The following is a 19,633-nucleotide window of genomic DNA, read 5'->3' on the forward strand; positions in this document are numbered from 1 at the left end:
TTATATATTTGATTAAATTTAAAATTGTTTGATTTGTCGAGAAGTGAGAGTTGCATTCTTTTTAAGGTGGAGGAAGTAATTAAAATATTTAATCTAATTTTTCTCCTCGCTCTCCTACCGGCGCAGCCAGCCACGTACAACTACTTGTTTGTTGTTAAAAAAGAGTATTTTATTTGTAGCATCTCACACAAAACCTAACACCTTTGCTAGGGGTTATTTTCCCATCAACCTCTGATCTGTTTGATCTTGTGGGATCGACCATATTTTGATAAGAGTGGTACTAGCACTAGCTATTAAAATAAAAAAGTTGTTAATTTTCATAATTTTCAAATTCTTTTAGGCAGGGGACAAGCAGGGCGAGCAGCGCAGGGGCCGAGGGCCAGGGCGAGTAGGCTGGCGTCGGCGGGCGGTGCCTATTTTTTTTTCTTTGAAAGGTCCGTTGCCTGGTTCGGATGGAGATCGAGGAAGCAGGGGAATAAAAAAAATAAAAGAGGATGATAGATGAATCCCACGGGATGACATGTTGGGTCATGGATATAATCTTTGCCAACGGCGTGAGATTATCATCCATTGCATCCTATACTCTGTCCAACTAGATAAAAAATTATAACACTCCATCCTTATTGACTAAACACGAAACGGGTTGAACCCAATTTAAAATCTAGCACGGACCTAACACGACGTACTTAATCCCAAACCAAACACACGCTAATACGCTAATAGTTTCTCCACCCTGCTGCATCTCTAATATCAGCGGCATCGCCATTAATTGTGTCATTATATACTCCAGCAACGTCCACGTCATCCGATGACCGCCATGCGAATTCACATTACTTTTCTTACCGATTCAGTCTTGTAGAAAGCGCGTATTTATTGTCCAGCTGGAGATTTCTTGCTGTTTTTAATTTTAGGTCGTACCATTACTTGTGTGCATAATACTAGGAAAAAAGATGATTTCTTTTACGTGGGAAAAAAGTGACTTGGAAAAATCATAAAGACGGCAAATCAATGTGGCAAATCGCCCCCGTCCTTTCCCAAATTTATTTCTCAGTGTAGGGCCCCACTTCCCTCCCCCGTTTTCGTCCTCTTCTTCAGCCGTCCCCAAGTCCCTACGACCGCCGCAGCCGGAGGGGAGAGGACGGAAGGCAATGCCGTGCTGCCAAACGTTGCTCACCGCTGCCGCCGCCGCCGCCGCTAGCACGCCGGTATGGCTCCACCGGCTGCACGCCAAAGAGGGCCTCTCCTTCCCCTCCCACCTCAACATCGACGACCTCCTGTATGGGGGCCGACAGGCGCAGCCTCCCCCGCCCCCGACCCCGCCTGTGCCGCCGCCTCCTCCTTCCTCCCATAACCAGACCAGCCTCGACGTAGTCTTCAGGGAACCGCCTCCCAAGGCCGCCGCTAAGCCCAGGCAGCCGCAGCAGCAGCCCCGCCCGCCACGCAATCCCTCGCGACCAAACCCTAGCTCTAGCAATTCCCCACAGCCGCCGCCGCCGCAGCAGCAGCAGCATCTGCAGCTCGCCGCCGTGATCTCCGACGTCTTCGCAGTACCGTCCTCCGCGCCGCCGGGCACCCCGCCGCCCAAGGCCTTCCGCAAGCAGTCCCGGCCCCGCCCGAGGACCGACGACGACCAGCCGATCTCTGCTTTGCCTCCTCAGCCGCGCCCCCACAAGGACAAGAAGGAAAAGATCGCCAAGGCCAAGAAGCGCCGCCGCGCGGAGCGCGCCGCGGAGGCCGACGGGGAGCGCACCAGCAAGACCGACGTCACCGTCATCGACACCAGCATCGACGGCTGGAAAGCTGCCAAGGTGCTCATCCGCAGGGGCGACATCTGGAAGGTCCGCGACAAGAAGCCTTCTGCAGTGTCTGAACTGGAGGATGCCATCGCCAAGGGGAAGAGGAGGGCTGGCCTTGTCTCCAAACTGCTGAGAGACAAGGAAAGGGAGAAGCTTAAGGAGAAAGAAGCAACATCAGCAGTGAGTACTCTTCATGCCGACGCTACTGTCATGTAATATCAGTATCTCGACTGTGCTGCCTGACCTCCCTCTCCCTGGAAGCTTGCATCTAGCTATGTGATAGGATTGCTTGTGGAAATTATGTTTTTTACAGAAATGTAGGATGCCTCTAGTGACAAAAGTAAGAAATGAAGGCTTTTTTATATTCTTTTAGAAAAAAATGCAGTCCCCCTAGTTCCATGCATATGAAACCAACACAGTGTTTTCAGTTTATGGCCCAATACCTTCAAGCAGAATATGTTGAGACTAGGGACTCAGCTGATTTACTACCCCAACAACAGCCACCTAGGGTCTAGCTGCTAAAATTGGATTATTTATATGTTTAGAACTCATGCCAACAGTGCTCATACTACCACACACACTGGATTCAAACACAGCATCATCACTGGAAGCAGCAATCCTTCCCTCTGATGCATCTGACAACATAATCCTTGGAATTTCCTTTGTCTCCTGTTTCAACAACTTGATACATTGATGCATCTTCAGCAACATGGTATAATCACATTTGTTTTCTCCAATTCAATAGCAACCCAAACTGTGCTCCAGATCTCTCCCATCCCTGTTCAAACTTGTCCTGAAAATGTAGGGCAGCAGAAGTAACTATAGTGATAACATTATTTTATTGTCACTATTAAACACCTATCTATGGATTCAAAATCAGTCCTTGAGTGTTTGTCAAACATTTCCTCAATAAACAACCATACAATAGAAGCACTATGTAGCAAAAAATTAATGATGGATGCTCTTACTATCTCTGTAAAATAAGCAAGTTATCAGATCACTCCCTTCTCTCAGCATATCACTGGTAAGCAGTTTATTCTAGCAAAAAATTAAAAATAAAGTAAAACATTATTCTTGGTGTCACAGTCATTTTCCATAGTGCTGGAATATACACATGTTTCACTTCACCAAAAGTAATACTGCGTACAGGGATTGCACATTTTAATGTTTTGTTAAGGTTCACATTTTGTTTTTATTTTGTTTTCCTTCTTGAATTGAAGTGTACCTGTTGATTTACTTTCTTGGATTAAGTAGTGTTGTTTTGATGATCCTGGGAGTGAGTTGGTGAATTTGGTTGGGTGCAATCCATTATCTTATTGTGTTTTGTATTGCCTCAACTATGCCCATTTGTGCCAGCAGACATACATAAAAGCGTGCATCTAGGTAGAAATATCCACCTAGAATAGCTTGATTGTTTTGTTATGTGGAGAAAAAAGATAGATTTATCTGTGTTGGGAATACATCTTCCCGCGCAGTGGTGGCTGCTGAGGGATGGGATGAGATCACTTGGATCATGATTATGGTTAGGTTCAAGTATGGGTAATATCATGTATCAGGCGCTGTTAATTGTTGTTGTTGTTGATCATTGGAATTAGATGTTCGTTATAGTTGAATGGGTTCTCCTTTAGATCAGTTAGCATGGAACATTCTAATGTAGCTTTAGATAAAATGATCTGTTGGTTTCAGGATCTACCAAAGTGCACACGTGCACACTTATAAGATCTAGTTATAAATAATTGATCTTGTGTCAGCAAGTCATAGCTTACATTGTGTCGTGACTTGGGAGTTGTGGCTAAGGGGGAAATAATGATGCTTTGGTCTCTGTTTCATTGTAGATCAAAGGGGGTAACCTACTATGTTATGCTTTTACAACATTTGTTCACCAATTAAAAAGCACTATTATGTGTTGTGCCAAGGGAAAAGAAACAGGGCATAGTTTAGTTTAATAGTACAACCAGTACATTTCCTTATGTTTCTCTTTAAGGATGATAGATTAGAATCACGCAGGACAAGTTGGATACTCCTTTTAATCACATTACTTATAATTGAACCAATACAGCATGTTCCTGTTGTTGATTTTCCAGCCACTTGAACCAGGATGCTTGGATTAGAGTACAAAACGATAGCTGTACTCGCTAGCGTTGCTTTGCTAATCATCAGGTTTGAGTGCCATTTCTAACTCGAAATCATGATCACCCATTCTCCATTTGAGGTGCTTACCACAAGGGTGTATGCACATTCATTAATAACAGTATGGTTGTTAACTTTTGAAAATTCAAAAATGTTCTGGTGGTTTAGGAGTAACATATCAAGTTTGCTGTTAATTAACTGAGATTTTGATTCTGGATGTGGAAACTAAACTGTAGTTCTTTGACATGATAAAATGCTCCCTTTGGTCATAAAGAGAGTTTCATTTTGAATGTTTGCAGTTAAAATTTTGAACCTCTGTTATTTTTATCTCGATAAGTATTTGCATCTATTTGTTTTGAATGGTATATTCATAATGTTCTATTTCTACTTTGTTTTGCAATTACATCACTATAGATTTATTAGTGGTCAAAGTTGCATGTTGTGGTCCATGTTGAGGTCCAAAGAACATTCTTCTGTTACCAAAGGGCATTGTTTTAAGCATATTACCATCTGTTTAGAAATGTCGACTGGATTGTATAATACTTTGTATATTTTGTGTTACCAAAGGCATCACTAATGCTTTGTATGATTTTGTGTCTACTCCAGGGATACATTCAAGCTGGTAATGGAGATGTGACTAAAGAATCAGATGACTCCGACAAGGTAAACCTGATAAATCCATCTGTGATGTAAAGGGTGCTCTTCTGTTCCAACCCAAAATTAATAATCCATGCTGTTTTTGAGATACTAAATAAGTTTTCTATTACATGCTGCTTGCAGATGTTAGTTGTTCTGAACCAGAGCCAGAAGGCCAAATAGAGGCAAGAAAAATGGGTCAGACAGCCCTACTATAGGTGACTTGGGAGGGAATTGAGGACAAGGCACAGACAAAATTGTCATTACATTGAAATTAACATATTCAGTTGATTAATGCCCTATTGATCCTTCTTTTTGTGTCTTGATCTCATCCTATTAGAAGTCTGGAATTCCAATCGTGAACATGGGGCCTTCTGGAGTTGGTAGGATATAATGTTTTTAGATGAACCCTCGCAAGGCCAACAAATGTTTTCCATTTTTTTCCCTTTTGTAGAGAAAGGTCAAGGTCATCAAAATGTTATTGTTGGCTTTTGTTGGAGTTGATGGGCGTCTGATTCAATTGGTCTGTTTGCGTGTCCTGCAACTCGGTTGGGTACTGTAAATGTAATGTTCATATTGGTTGCTCAGTTGCTGTACAAGTTTGGTTCATTGGTTGGCATTTGGTTTCAATGATTAAGTGCTGTTAAATGATCCCATTTGGTTTTGCGGCAAACCCGGTTGCTTCATGCAGTCGTGCGTCTAATTTTTGAGGCTAAAAATGATCATGGAATCTCTTTAGTGTTGATATCATAGTGTTCTTTTTTCTCTTTTATCATATCAATGCTCAATTCCATTCCATAAGTATCAAACTACACGAATATTTTGCATTGGTGATGCCTGTAAATCCTTAGGTCCATCTAATGCAATTTGTGTCACTTTTGCTGTGTGTGGGGTTGCCTTGTATGCAGGCAAGGGCCCTCTTTATACGTTTTTTTTAAAGGTCCTCCATATACTGTATGGTTGGCCAGGCCTGTTGAAGAATTAGTTCATTTCGATGAGCCAAGTTGAGCCATGTTATAAAATGAGGTATGGGCAGTGTTAGCCTAAACACTACTGTTTAGCTATTTATTCAGACTAAATTGCCATTTAAACTGCCATTTAAACGGGTTAAATGATTATTAAATGGGGTAAACGGTCGATTAAACGGACACGGCTAGCCATTAGGTAGTGTTTACACGGTGTGTACACAGACTAAATGGTCATGTAGGCGAACAGTGGGGTATGGGCAACTGAAATTCATCTCCAATTTAGAGAAATCAAATCACTATAAAACATACCGGCGAAGACCAAGACAGACCATGAAAAACACACATAAGCTCTTGCAGCCAAGCAATGGCGATCACTTTTGTCTGCCAAAGTGCCTGTAAGAAACCACCGGTGAGAAATGTACTATGTAACCCGTTTGGCAGTCTAGTATTTTTTTTCTTGATGTGTAATTGATTTACAGGTGTAAATTGTAGTGCACAAAGAATACGGTTGTTTCTTTTCACCGTTGGAAACAGCTGTTTGGGTAAAAAAGAATACAAGCACACTGGTGTAAGTTCTACTGCTCAAGAATACACAGTGCATTTCGCTGCATCCACATTATTGGCCCAATTTTTCCATTTATTTTGAGTTTGCAAACAACCTCAAACTGGTGATTTGAAGAAGATGTCGATGATCGCTGGCATCATAGTGAGCGTGAGCTTGGCCACTACATGATGCGTTGGAATTTCAAAACTAAGCATGAAATTGCTGCTCAAGCTCAACAAATTTCATATCCAATCTCAAATAATCTGTGAACTCTACGCACAAACAGAATTCGATCTTGGTGAGTTGATTGAGAGAGTAGAAAATAGATCTGGATCTCAATATGCACAACAGTTTGTAAGCTAATTCAGCTGTCAACCCACACAGGAAAGGGCAGCAGTCGCAGTTGAAGAGACGCATGCGAGATGGGGAGTGGGCACAGCACGCCCTGGACTGCATCCAAACGTGGGTGAGACTACGCGTCATCAGAGGCGACAATAGCAGGAACTATCATCGAATATGATAAATTAGCACATTATTAGATGGGCCGTCAGCTTAATAACGTACGCGTACATGCAAGTTGCCAGCTAAATCAGCCTAATAATGTACGCGTACATGCATGTTGCCAGCTAGCATGAAAGAGATTTCGTTCATGCATGCAAAAGAAGACAATTATGATGATATCATCCACATGCATGCATATTCGAAACTAAAAAACTACAAACATCCAACCGAGCATCAAAATTAAATTTAAGTTGAACCATTATCTTTTTATAATAAGATTTTCAAAACAAGGCCACACTTGACTATGTTTGCACAATATTTTCTAAAAGCATATTTTTAAATACTAAATAATTAATCCCAACTACTTGGAACAGATATTTTAACAAAATGAATAAATAATTATTTTCTTCGAACAAAAAATTAGACATAGCGCATAAATAATAATATACTACGAATAAAATATTAAACTTCACGAACGTTTGATGTATAGGATAAATAATAAAAAATAAATATCCGAACAAATGAGTTAACACACCGAACAATTTAGTCTACAAAACAAATAAATAATTTAAAATTATAAAAAAATTAGTTACACGCAAATAATAATTTTACATGAAGAACTATGAGCATATATTTGTACCAAATGAGTTAGCATGGAAAACAAATCAGTCAGTTTTTTTCACCACGACACACACGCACAGCATAAGCTTCAGGTGATAAAAGTTTTTAAATCACGTGTGTGATGTATAATTATCCTATAAGAGTGAACAAAATATATTCACACGCAAACAAATCAAATTAAATAAAATATTTAAGAGAAGTATTCCAAATAAGAAAAAAATTTCAGATAAAATTAGAAGTATGTTTTGGGATATAAATATTCTCATACTCTATTTATGTATGTATGGATATAGAGAATTATAAGGGAAAAAAGACTGAAATTAGAAGGAAACAAAATATAATAGGAAAATTAAAAATATCTACATGGTCATGAAAAGGATAAAATAAGAATACATAATAAATATAGAGAAAAGGTGATGAAAGTTACGAGGGTTCAAAAGGAAAAGGAAAAAAGAAAGGAGAAAGAAATCTATTGGTGGACTCAATCAAAGAAAACTAAATAAAAAAGATAAGGGAAGAAGAGGAAAATAAATAAAGAAAAAAAATGAAGAATGAAGCGGATACGAAAGGAAAATTAAGTAAAAAGAAAAAGAGAAAGAAAAGAAAGGAAAAGTGAAGAGGAAAATAAAGGAAGAGGTGCATATGCATGCGACCATGCACGGAAAAAGAGATGGAGGATGTTTTCTGGAGCACCGCTCCTACCTACGCATGTATGTGGGTGGGCTAGCTAAAATAATTTTGTTTGGTCCAATTAGCTTCTTCGGCCTGCTCAACTACCCTTCAGGCAATGGACGTGGACTTTATAGTACGGATGATGTATAGTCATCCCGTCCAAACGCACTCTTATTTCCAGTTATTTTGGTCCAAACTGGATGTAAAATTAGTGAGCTCCCAACACCATCCAATACAACATTTTTCGTTTTGGTCTGTAAAAGTTTCCGGGCCTGTAATTTACACTGGTTTTGGGTTTGAAACCGGGCTTCCAAACAGGCCCTAAAAGCAAAGCTTGGATTAGGGTCCATGCGCCCGTGTCCATAGGATTTATCCCATCAACAGAATCAGCCCGCGAGGCTCATCCATTTTCTTCCTCTTCCGAGATAATAGGCACATCAAAAAGAAAGCGACCGTGAACAGCGCGAAATTTGAAACCCTCGACCGGGGAGCCGGCGGCCGACGACCATCCCTGCTCCGATCCACCGCCTCCCACCAGCCAAAAGCTCAGAATACTTGGGAATCAGGAGGGGGACGATGGAAGACGGCGACGAGAGCGCCGCAGCGGCGGCGGCGGAGGCGGCGCTGGGGCTGAGCCCACAGGTTTTCGTCGACGAGGTCCTCGACATCATCGCCGACGTCAGCGCCGAGGCCTTCGAGTACTGCCTCCAGTTACGCTCCCTCCGGATCCCTCTCTCGCGAATCCCCGCCTCGATTTCCATTTTTGTTTCGGTATTCTCTCTAACCCTTCGCCACCGACCGGCAAGCCTGTTTAACATGCCATTTTCCCGTTGCTTTTCTTCTCCAGGGAAGCAGCCGCACCGGGGGTCCTCGGTGCTACCACGGCGGACCAGAAGGCTGCGGAGCTCCAGCGGGTAAGTGACGGGCTCTGGCGACATGATTCGATACAGCCCAAATCGCGGATTAGATTTGGGGGTGGATAGTTAGTTAACTGCCTTTCCTCAGTTGATTCGCGTTCCTGTCTTGTGAATTCCACTCCGCTGATCATTTTGGAACTTTTATGCGATGGGACAAACCTTTTGAGTACCTTGATGTGTGAAGATGTCTTGATAAACAAATTTCTGCTCTGCGAAATTTTAAATGACCAAATGCAACTCCAGAATGGTTAACACAGAGTATGAAAGTTTTCTTATGCACCAGAATTCATATCACAACCACATATCATCAGATAGGGTTCGTTTCCCACTAGGCCACGTTTATTTTGTCTTGGATTTTTCTTGTGTAGTGGAGACCACTAGCTGGCCTGTTACAGGCTACATCATTTCAGTTTCTGCTTGTTTACAGAGCTGTATAGTGAAGGATAGGACCACAAAAACATGGCTTCATTAAGTAGATTATGAGCTACATATGGTGCACTAACCTTCCAATCGCAGCATTGCACTTAGCTGTTTTGGGGCTTCAAATGTCTTAGGCAGCTGTGTACTTCATACTCCACAATGTGCATTAGTTTGCTTAACACTAACTTGTTTTACTTGTGCTGACATTCATTATCACGTCTTTTCTTATAAAAGGCTTTTCACAACATTAGTAATTGCGGAAATTCTTATTTCATTCGTTTATGGACCAGCAGGACCATTGCGATAAGTAGAAGTATTTCTTTGTTTTCTCTGTAGGGATTAAATGCCATTCGCCATGTCGTAAAGGATGCACTGGATAAAAGAATGTCAAACTGGGAGAAATACTGCTTCCAACATTGCTTCAATATACCTGAAGGTTTTGTGGTGCCTGAAGATGTACGTATCTTATATCCTAAAGTAACAGATTTATCTCGAACATGTCAAATTTATCATTGATCTTCTGTAGCAAAATTTGATTTGTGTTCATAGTTGCTCATTCATTATAGATGAAAGTGAACAAAAAAAACACTGTTTATGAAGTTTCATAGTATAGAAATATGATGTTTTGAGTTTATTGGTGTAAACACTCAACCACAGAATCCCATACACTCTTGTACAGTCATAAAAGCCAAGATGTGCGCATTCAATATTGAATAGGACATTTTACTAAACTACTGAAATACTGGAGTTTTTTTTAACTTAGTTTCTCCCAATCTCTCAAAGACTTGGAGAATTTGATGTGGTTGAAAGTTGAAACCAGTATTTCTGGTGAATGCAACAATTGTTATACCATTGTTTTCATTGATCTTGAAAATTATGAATCTATGTGGAATATCATTTAACCTTAATTTTTGTGATTGGTTGCAGTAACTACAAAATAAGCCTTTGATTCCACATGTTTTGTTAAGTGAATGGAACCATGCTTTGTTTCACATTCACTTTATTTCCTCATCTTGCAATATATGGTAATGCAGCTGAGTATGTATATATATATATATATATATGACAAGTTTTATCTACACTCGCTTGTAGCTACTCTCTCACTATCAGTATACCACCATGCGTATATCCATGTACTCATTTATCACTTTGAGTATGTTCATATACTAATTCTAAGATACTTTAAAGGGATATGTACGAAAAATTTTAAAAGCATCCCTATTTTTTAAATATATCATGATTATATATTAGTACTAGTATATAAAAATGAGTATGTCCATATACTCTATATACTCTATGTATGGTCACATACTTAAAGTATATACCATCACAGATGTCTAGTATGATCACATACACCTCGTACGTACCTTTCGTTGGGTTAGATACGCCCTACATCATGAGATACACATGTAGGAGTAGCTACAAGCGCGTGTAGAATGGATTTATATATATATATATATGATCGTCTTTTCTTTCATCAGGATAATTCTTGTGCAAAAGAGTCTCACAAAGTTGGGACTTCTGATTCAGATCTGGATGTGGAACTTGATTCCTTAAGGAGAAAACTTGAAAGTGTAAGCACCTTAGTCGTCATGATTTTATGATATATAGATTTCTGTAACAATTGACAGTGTTTTCGCTCATTTTCCGTTAGGCTAACAAGGAATCTGAAAATCTTCAAAGAGAGATGTCTTCATTAGAAAGGCAAACTACGTACAAAAGGAAACTTGATTCTGCTATTGCTGAGATTCAAAAGTTGTTTGAAGACAAATTCGTGCAGGAAAATTTTGAAGGTATGACATTGTATTCAGTAGTTTAACCCAAAAACAGAAGCAGAGAAGCGTACAAGATTCGATATATTATTCAATCCTTGTTAAATTTATCAGGTCTGTCCAGTATTTCCAGAGATAGTTGCACTTTTCTTTTGTTGTTCACCATTTCTAGCTTGTGAAATTATTAGTTTTTCTTTTTGATAAAATTGGAACTAATATGCACATAGTAAGGAGTTTGTGGATTCATTGTCTTGTCATTCTGATCAGAGCTTCAAACTGCTCCGTTGTTTATTGGACAATACTAATTCAGGAGGATGTCATACCTTAGAGAAGTGTTGCTATGTTATGACGTTATGATTACTGTAGGCCTTCACGTTATTTATTTGTTTATTTGAGAACAGACTACCTTGTTAATGATTTCCCTTCATCAACTTGTTTGACAATTTGATAACACATAGCAATTCCTCGCAATGCTTGCACCTAGCAGCTTGGTGTCATTTTTTATGGACAAGACCTAGAATTGTTAAGGAATCAGTATTCTTTTCGTCCACATGGTTCTTTCACATTGTAAGAAAATAGACCACTGAGACATGGTAACTATGTTCCTTTACACTGTGAGATAAGGCCATTTCATGAAGTCACATGCATTAGCTTTAGCAAGAAAACTTGCGAACCTAAATTGTGGATATCAGTTCTGTCATTTGAATGTCTTGTAACATATCTATATTGTTTTGCGGAATGAGTGAGGTCAATTGCAAAGTTGACATGGACCTTTAATCTAGATAGAACATCTACACATTTGTCAATTCAACCTCCAGTCAATCTAGTTAGCCCTGGTTCAAAAGTATGACTACGCAACTGTGCTGAACCTGCAGATCTTGCAAAGGTGATACCACTGTTGCAGCAGAAAATAATAGGTATGAAGAAGACAAGGACTGAGACTGGGAGCTTGATAGATCAACAGGTTTGGAACATGAACGGTCTGAGGGACAATAAGCGTCCAGCATTGGGTAAGGGTACTGCCACCACTTTCCCCATGGCTTCTTGAGTTCTTCCGTGCATAGAGCTATACTATGTGTTGCCACTGCTATGTGTTGCCACTGATTGAGAACTTATCCCTCTCAGGTTTAACTGCATGCACTGAAGACATTCAAGAGATTGTCAGTATCTTACAGAACAAGTAGCTTACAGTGTTGTGCAGCCTATGCCATATCTGGATGGCAACTAATAGTCGCATTCACATTCACATTCACATTACAGTATCAGCTTTGCTTTAACTTTGTCTAGCTATCTTCTCGCTAGCTGACTCTCTCACACTGTGTTAAGGTGATGTGGGACTTCCTGGATAAGTTAGGGCTGCTATGTTGTGTAGCTGTGGTGTATGTGGTATTTTAGGTTGTGCGTTAGTGAGACTTATTTGAGGATAATTCAATGTGCCTTCTGCCGTGCCATTCTTGGTTCCTGCTGGAAACGGCTATGCTGTGATGTTGGTGCATTCTGAGTTGTTTTTCTACAACAGTTTATTTGGGATGAGTTCAGGTGTAGTGTTGAAATTAAGATTTATTTTCTGAAGCATAGTTGGCTAGGATACATATAGCAGATACCACTGACCGATTGATACCTGTCGCTGTGGAGATATCTGTAGCGCATGTAAATAAGGTCACTTTGCCAGTTCGGTACTGTTGTTTCACGTTGGCGACTTGTCGCATCAAATGGACACGCGACAGGTACATAAAGTCTCAGTTCCTAGCGCCTGAGCAAAATGCTTCACAATTGTCTGTTTTCAGAAATATGAAAGATAAGCAACTCGCTGGGGCTTTGGATCCGCGCTCTGCAAGGAAAAGATCCCATTGCCTGCATTTTTAGATAGCAATATTGCGTCCCCTACATCTGTGGACGAGCACAGATGCTCTTATCAACTACTCAGTATCCTGGTCGATCCTCATTTGGGCCATACGCCAACAACCAGAGAAACCAAATTCTAGGCGATCACTTCTACAAATACATGACGTCCGTCCTAATACTCTTTGACTATTGATTGAAGAAAGGATATTATTTGGTTAGTCATGAAAAATGTACTTTCATGGCATGGCATAGTGACTTTTACAACAACTCATTACCAAGTTACTCTGAAACATAGTGTTCAAAGTTGCATATTGGAGGTCATAAATTTACGAATGAAAATCGTCATGACGGCAGACATTTGCAAAGAGAGCACATTCTGAGGCTAGGATGCTACGAAACCTACACCTCCAGACTCATAAAAAGCACACTACAAACAAATACAGTTTACAGAGTACCAATGCCATATGGATTTAATCGAGTTGTCATTTACATACTGTGGAATTTGTTGAAATGAATGAACGCAAGGGTCAAACAGATTTCATATGCATATACCAAAGTTGGAAAGACAACATTCAAATGTCCATAGTAATAATAAATAGGATAAGGTACAACACGTTCTGCAGCACAAAACGAAATCCAATGAAAAAACATCAAGACTCTACTATAAGAACGCTAGCCAATAGCCTAGCAGTCTGAATTTGATCTGGAAAGCAAATGTTCAGAGCTGCTTCGATATATAACATATAAGGTAAGAGGCCCTCTGCGTCTTCAATTTATCATCGAGCTTCATGGAATCAGGTACCAGCCTCAGTTGGATGAACAACTTCGAGATACCGGAGTCCGGAGGTGATTAGCTCATTATTCATCCAGATAAATGAGTGGGCAAAAGGCCCACATGATTTCAATGCATGATCTCTGTTGTTCTGCTAGTCATCGAAAAGGGTAGTGACAAGGATATGCTGTACAAACGCTGATCTCACCGTAGCTTGCCGCCTCCTCTGCTCCCTCTCTTCATGACTAAGGTTGGAATCAGCAGAACTAAAAGAAGAAATTGCATTAATACTTCATCAAGCACTCAGAAGACTTGATGTTGGAAATCATCCAGTTCTCTCTATTGGAGTTTAAAATTCCATCATAATAATGCATTTCATCTATGTAGAGATAAGTTTATGATCCATGCTTGTACCTTGTTCAGCATGCCTACAACATTTGATAAAGTGCATAATCTACTCAACCCATAGCCATATGCATTGACTTGATTTATCGACATCCTCTACAGTCTGAAAGCATAACTTCAGGGCTAGATGAAGCCAGCAGTGCTGGATCTGGTACAGGAATTATAGCGCCATTTGTTTCTCAAAATTAGTAGAACTTATGTCGGTTGTATGATTTATGAAGCAAACTTCATTTCACAATGGAAGAACAGTACAATTAAACAGGTCTGAAAAATTTACACTCCGGAGTGACATGCTTGATCAAACTTAAGCTTATATGTAGAAAAGGGGATCAACCGATCAAGCTTATCAGAGAACTTCTATAAGTAAATCATTCAGCATAGAATAAATTGCACCACAGTTACATGAACTTGCATGATAGGTGGAAATACGGGTATATAACTTGATGGGAGATCAAATACAGCACTAATCTTGTTTTAGTGTGCATATTTAGTGCAAAGTCAACCGTGTCAGCACGTACCAAACTGGATTCCAGCATGACAAAAGAGCTTCTCGAAAGATGTTAGTTCATAATCTATAAGCGCAATATAGGCAAGTTCTTAGTCTAATCAGAAAAAGAAGTAGAGAGCTAAATAGGTAGATATTAAGCTGACTGTAACCTGCATATAACAGCAAAACTGAATTTAATGTGGATAGTTCATACAGCTTTAAGCTAAGTGTACCTAAACAGGTTTTGCGGCTTAGCAACGAACATTAAGCTATACACATTTTCATTCAAAGGAGGCTAAAAAACTTCACCTGACATTGAAACCAAGAAAAAAAGCCACATAACATGCAGTAGACTCAGCAAACTAATAGTGATAAGAGGCAGGAAAAGAATTGGATTGTACCTTATCTTCCAATTCTTTGAAGGTAGTGATCTTTTAAACCAACTATTTTCGGCCACAGCAGGAGCAGAAGATTTTGAGGTGTCTTCTGCTTCTGATGAAGATAAATTTAAAACTAATGAAGATAGCAGTGAATCAGTGACTGAAGTTGATGTATTGGTGGTACTGCTGCTTCGACCGCTATTTCCAAGAAGCACCTTTAAGTAGGTCTCTTGAAGATCTCTCCCAGCATAAGAGAGAGTGTGGCTGCCAGCACCAGCAACTCTACGTAACCTGTGATGTCTTTGCAAGTGCACATTATTAAGGAAACATAGGAAACTTACAGTTCAAAAAACACTTCTACAACACCAGTGCAAACTGCCTATAAAGACAATCATCTAAGAAAAGGATATTTTGAACAGGTAGCCATGCTGAAGAGTTATATGTTCCAACAAGTCCTTCGAAATCCTGGCCGAGCAAAATGGGCAAGCCTATGGAGTGTATGAATGTGAGGTTAGAAACTGTAGAATATATTACATATATAATGGATGAAATGGGCTGAGATGTTTATAATGTCAATAGCTAGCTTCTGTGCCTATGGTGTATAAGCCCCACAAAAAGAATATGATTTGGCCTAAACTTATAGTGTATAAGCCCCTCAAACAGAATCTAGTTTTTGGCAAAAAGGCCAACAACCTTGTGGGCATGTATGTCTTGCTCATAGGCCTGGTGGTGCATTTTTTCCTCGAACCACGTGGGAGATCTGCGTGTCATTTAATTAAAGAAGACTGCAACACCACTCACACACAGACAAACACCACACGCACATTCCCTAGAGAATTAGTTCACATTCGATCGTGCCACAGAAAATAAAAGGGGACAACCAATAAGCCATTGCAGAGAAGCCCTTGAGAAATTTTTCCACGACGAAAGGCTCTGATGGCACACCACAATTCGATAGAGCAAACCTGATGCAGCTTATGCCAAAAGCACCATAGGCCAATTTACTTGAGTAGAAGGCATGGTGGTGTGTGAATTGGGAAAGAGACCATGTGTCAAGGCTACGACTTACTCCCCTACATAAGCCGAAGCCATCCTTTTGTGTCCATCAGTTTGGCAAAAACTTCAGTTTATACTTAGAATAAGCCACGTATAATATGGTACGCTCAATTTTAGAAGACAATGAGAAAAACGAGAAAAGGTTACTTCCATTATATGATTGGAAACAGTCCTTGCCCAATTAAAAGGAAACAGTCTGATATCATTATGCGAATGCTAGACCAAACAAATAAGCAATTGTACCTTGGGAAAAAAGTGTGTTTAACATGTGAATTACTTGGACAAACTGTATGCATGCTAACCATCAAGTATAACAAACCTCTACTAAATTTAGGTTTCATACATAGAATGAATATTTGATATTGCACCTTATTATATGTTCATGAGCAGATAGGCAGTCAGCCAAAGATTTTACAGCACTTGAACCAGTTTTAGCTCCACCCATGTTCAGAAGACCTTAACTGACACTCTGACAAAGCTAATATCTTGATTGTTCATACATGCGTTTGCAGTAGTTCAAAAGATCCTACAGCATCTTCCATTTTTTTCATTGAATATTTCAATACTACAGAGAAGAACGGAAAACTTGGCTGGGATACCCACATTTCCTTGCTGTGACTTTAATGCCTGAGTGCTTATGTACTCTAAGTACCCTTTGCATAACCTAATTGGCTAGTTGCAATGAAATGTATCCAATCCCATAAAGCCATTTTGTATGTCAAAACCAAGCAAAAAATGGGAGAAATTAAAAATTAGCAATTGTCATTGAACAAAACTTTCCCCATGGATGTTAAACATGTATGACAGATTAAAACTTTAGCAACTGCCATTGAACAAAACTTCCCCTATAGACGTTAAACCATGACGGGTCAAAACTTCCCCTATGTGATACTGTGCAGTGGTGGCAGTGCTTAGAGATGTAGAGAAAGAGGTTAACTGCAACAAGGGTGCTGTAGTTGGCCGAATAACCAAAAACATTGTCAGCATTTTCTAGAAGGTCAAACCGGAACGTCATGGCTGATTGTGCTTATTTTGAACTATCACTCACTTAACTATTTATGTGAGTGTGGGGCTCTGTAAAGATTGGTGCGGGGTTATGCTCAAGGTTAGGTGTCACGAGGAAAATCTAAATCAGGGTACAGAGTATATAAGCTCGTGGACTATACACATAGGTACAGAATGACTTCTAAGTGCTTGCTGGAGGCCATTCAGACACTTGATAAACACCATCCCTTGCCTACCAACTATGAACATGGGCCTGGTAGTAAGTTCCTAGAGGCAACTTGTGTATTGCCTAATGTTCCTAAAAGCAACTGATATGCATTCCCTAATTAAAAACTTAAGCTAGAATGACGCAACTATGTTTCAAGCTTGACATCATCTCAAGAAATCTAGATGAGTTATCATGGGGTATTTACATGCACCTCTTAGTCAATCAAGTTTACGAACAGATGAGCTCAGATCCATTGAGTTTGAGTAAGCTTGCAGGTGATTTAAAATATTGTCAAGACCATGTTATTTCAGTGCTTATTAGTTTCATCATCTAAAAATGATAAGCAATATTTGAATAAAAATAACATTCTGATGTGAACACTTACGATATAATTTCGTTCAAATTATATTAAACAAATATTAATTAGAACAACCAACTTAATACAGTGCCCAACAACAATGGACAAAACAAACCATATGGATATGCAGCATAAATAACTGGTAGCTAAATATGACCATATTTTATAGCACAGCCATGGAAGACCAACTATACTTCTTAGTTCTTGAATGTCACAAAGAATGTCACTAGTATGGATTCAATTGCTTTCAATCTACATGTCCTGTAAACATTCAATCTACATTTCCTTCCAAACATATTGGATATCGCAAGCCAAATTAAAGAAGCACACATAATACAAAGAACTGAACTTACCACAACTTTAGACTCAAAAGGATGCTCATCCTCCAAATGGGTGCAAAGTGATGTAATATCATGATCTTCATAGCAGTAAGGGCATGGGAAGTCTGAGCGTCCCTCATCCTCTGGTTCAATATCATCGAACCGATCTGCAAGTGATAATTCATTAGTATGTAGAACAGAGTTTAGGATTGTGCCAACCAATCACTAGTTCAATGGTATGGTTTCTGTGTCTTGTGTCTAAGTATCATAGATACAGTTCCCCTAAAATATACATTAGGTAGATTTATTCTGTATTTTTCTGAGATTTAATCCTGTCATCTCTAGATTGCTGAGAACTATGACGACCAAACTACGACTTTCAGATAAATCTAGTACTAAAAGGATTATAACATAACACATGTCAGGCAATTTAGTTCTAGTCCCAACCGTTTAGATAAATGTAATAATTCTTACATAAAGGAGGATAATTGAAATGCTGAACGAGAAGTTCATTTATATGAGCATAATTTTTTCAGCCGTAGAAGTTCAGCTATCTCCAAAATCTTCTCTCGTTTTCCTGTCTCTTTTGCCCGTTCCTACGCCCCCAAATGCAACAAAAGGGAACGAAACTAAGATCCATTTCCGCTGCAAATCGAACGTTTCTTACGCGGTCACCGAAGAGAACATAAATCCAACTAAAATCGCTCAAATTAATAGCAATTAATCGGTCCGGACGGAAACATCCGATCTCTCAAGTGGTCAATCGAGATCCAATAGAGAGCCCGCGCCAACGGTACAGTCCAATCTTGACAATTTTTTCCTCGCCGGAACAATCGCCAGGGTATTTCTATGCCGGATGAAGAAACGAAAAGGAAGTACCGTGATGGGAAGCCGGAGCGGCATGCTGGCGCTGGGCGCGCTGCAGCGCGAACTGCCGCTTGGCGGCCATGAGGCGCGAGATCCACAGCTCGGAATCCATGGTGGCTGCAAGCTCCCCGTCCTCCAGGCCTCTTCCCCTTTCCCTCTCTTCCCCCTCAACACGGCAGGCGGCAGGCACCACCAACCAAAAAATAATTAATTTTTTTTCTATTTGATGGTGATTGTGTTTTTATGTAGGAAGGTGTTTTCCCCGCTTTTCCCCCTTGGCAGTTGTTGGTAACAAAATGAGGGGAGACCTGGTGGTGGTTGGGACCACAGGTCACAAGTCACTAAGTCAAAACCGGAAGAGTTGTCTTTTTATTCAGGATTTGGGCTGCTTATTACTTCATTCTTCTAATTTTACATCAAAATCAAAGTTACACGAAAGATATACAATTATGAATGTGAAGTTCCTATTTTAATTATTTTTCAATAAACTTTATTGATAGATATAAAGTTGGAGCTTTAGTAGGAAGAGAGGGAATTGGTCTCGATTAAAGAAAGGGATAAAAAGACATACATTCACTCGGTTTTTGCGTTGTTTTGATGTTTCCTTCCATTAAGAAATCTTCTTTTGCTGGTCATGCAAGTGGGGAAGCGGGAGTGGCGTCGGAGCAGAGCTTTCACGCCAAAGGAAGTAGACAGCTTCTAGTCAGAGGCAAGGAATAAAGGAAAGTAGGAGATCGGAACGCTTCAACTGCAGAGCCCTGAATGCGTCAGTGAGGTTCTCTCTATGAGTTGAATTAGCACTCAAAATAAGCAACCGCAGATGCTCTTTTAAACTCACGATCGTGCCTCGTCTAACTCATATGCCTCCCTACTTTATGGTTGATTGAATGAATCTTGTCCGGTAGACTTTATATACTGAGGCCTTGATGTGGGCGAAAGGAAAGCGCGCACAG

At 39.9% G+C, this 19,633-nt stretch overlaps 3 protein-coding genes across 4 annotated transcripts; 2 read left to right on the plus strand and 1 right to left on the minus strand.

The window, feature by feature from the left end:
• Positions 1 to 1,065: 1,065 nt before the first annotated feature.
• Positions 1,066 to 5,169, plus strand: LOC112877140 (MAP7 domain-containing protein 1-like). Its single transcript, XM_025941351.1, has 3 exons — positions 1,066 to 1,976; positions 4,533 to 4,589; positions 4,707 to 5,169. The coding sequence occupies exons 1-3, from the start codon at positions 1,149 to 1,151 to the stop codon at positions 4,743 to 4,745; spliced, it is 924 nt and encodes a 307-aa protein (XP_025797136.1). The 5' UTR covers positions 1,066 to 1,148; the 3' UTR covers positions 4,746 to 5,169.
• Positions 5,170 to 8,251: 3,082 nt separating this feature from the next.
• On the plus strand, positions 8,252 to 12,428 carry LOC112901239 (protein MIS12 homolog). Of its 2 annotated transcripts, none has more exons than XM_025970117.1 (7): positions 8,252 to 8,566; positions 8,716 to 8,782; positions 9,542 to 9,661; positions 10,687 to 10,779; positions 10,860 to 10,998; positions 11,853 to 11,987; positions 12,103 to 12,428. In XM_025970117.1, exons 1-7 carry the CDS (start codon positions 8,445 to 8,447, stop codon positions 12,159 to 12,161), a joined length of 735 nt encoding a protein of 244 aa, XP_025825902.1. In that variant the 5' UTR covers positions 8,252 to 8,444; the 3' UTR covers positions 12,162 to 12,428. The 2 variants fall into 2 exon arrangements, with proteins under 2 accessions (XP_025825902.1, XP_025825893.1); XM_025970108.1 differs by having other exon boundaries at positions 8,255 to 8,578.
• Positions 12,429 to 13,337: 909 nt separating this feature from the next.
• On the minus strand, positions 13,338 to 18,901 carry LOC112894928 (protein DEHYDRATION-INDUCED 19 homolog 4-like). Its single transcript, XM_025962780.1, has 5 exons — positions 18,693 to 18,901; positions 17,847 to 17,980; positions 15,277 to 15,354; positions 14,888 to 15,174; positions 13,338 to 13,860 (listed from the first exon to the last, which is right to left on the minus strand). The coding sequence occupies exons 1-5, from the start codon at positions 18,790 to 18,792 to the stop codon at positions 13,749 to 13,751; spliced, it is 711 nt and encodes a 236-aa protein (XP_025818565.1). The 5' UTR covers positions 18,793 to 18,901; the 3' UTR covers positions 13,338 to 13,748.
• Between the last annotated feature and the right edge of the window lie 732 nt (positions 18,902 to 19,633).

Source organism: Panicum hallii, chromosome 1, assembly GCF_002211085.1.
Source record: "Panicum hallii strain FIL2 chromosome 1, PHallii_v3.1, whole genome shotgun sequence".
Lineage (NCBI taxonomy): Eukaryota > Viridiplantae > Streptophyta > Magnoliopsida > Poales > Poaceae > Panicum > Panicum hallii.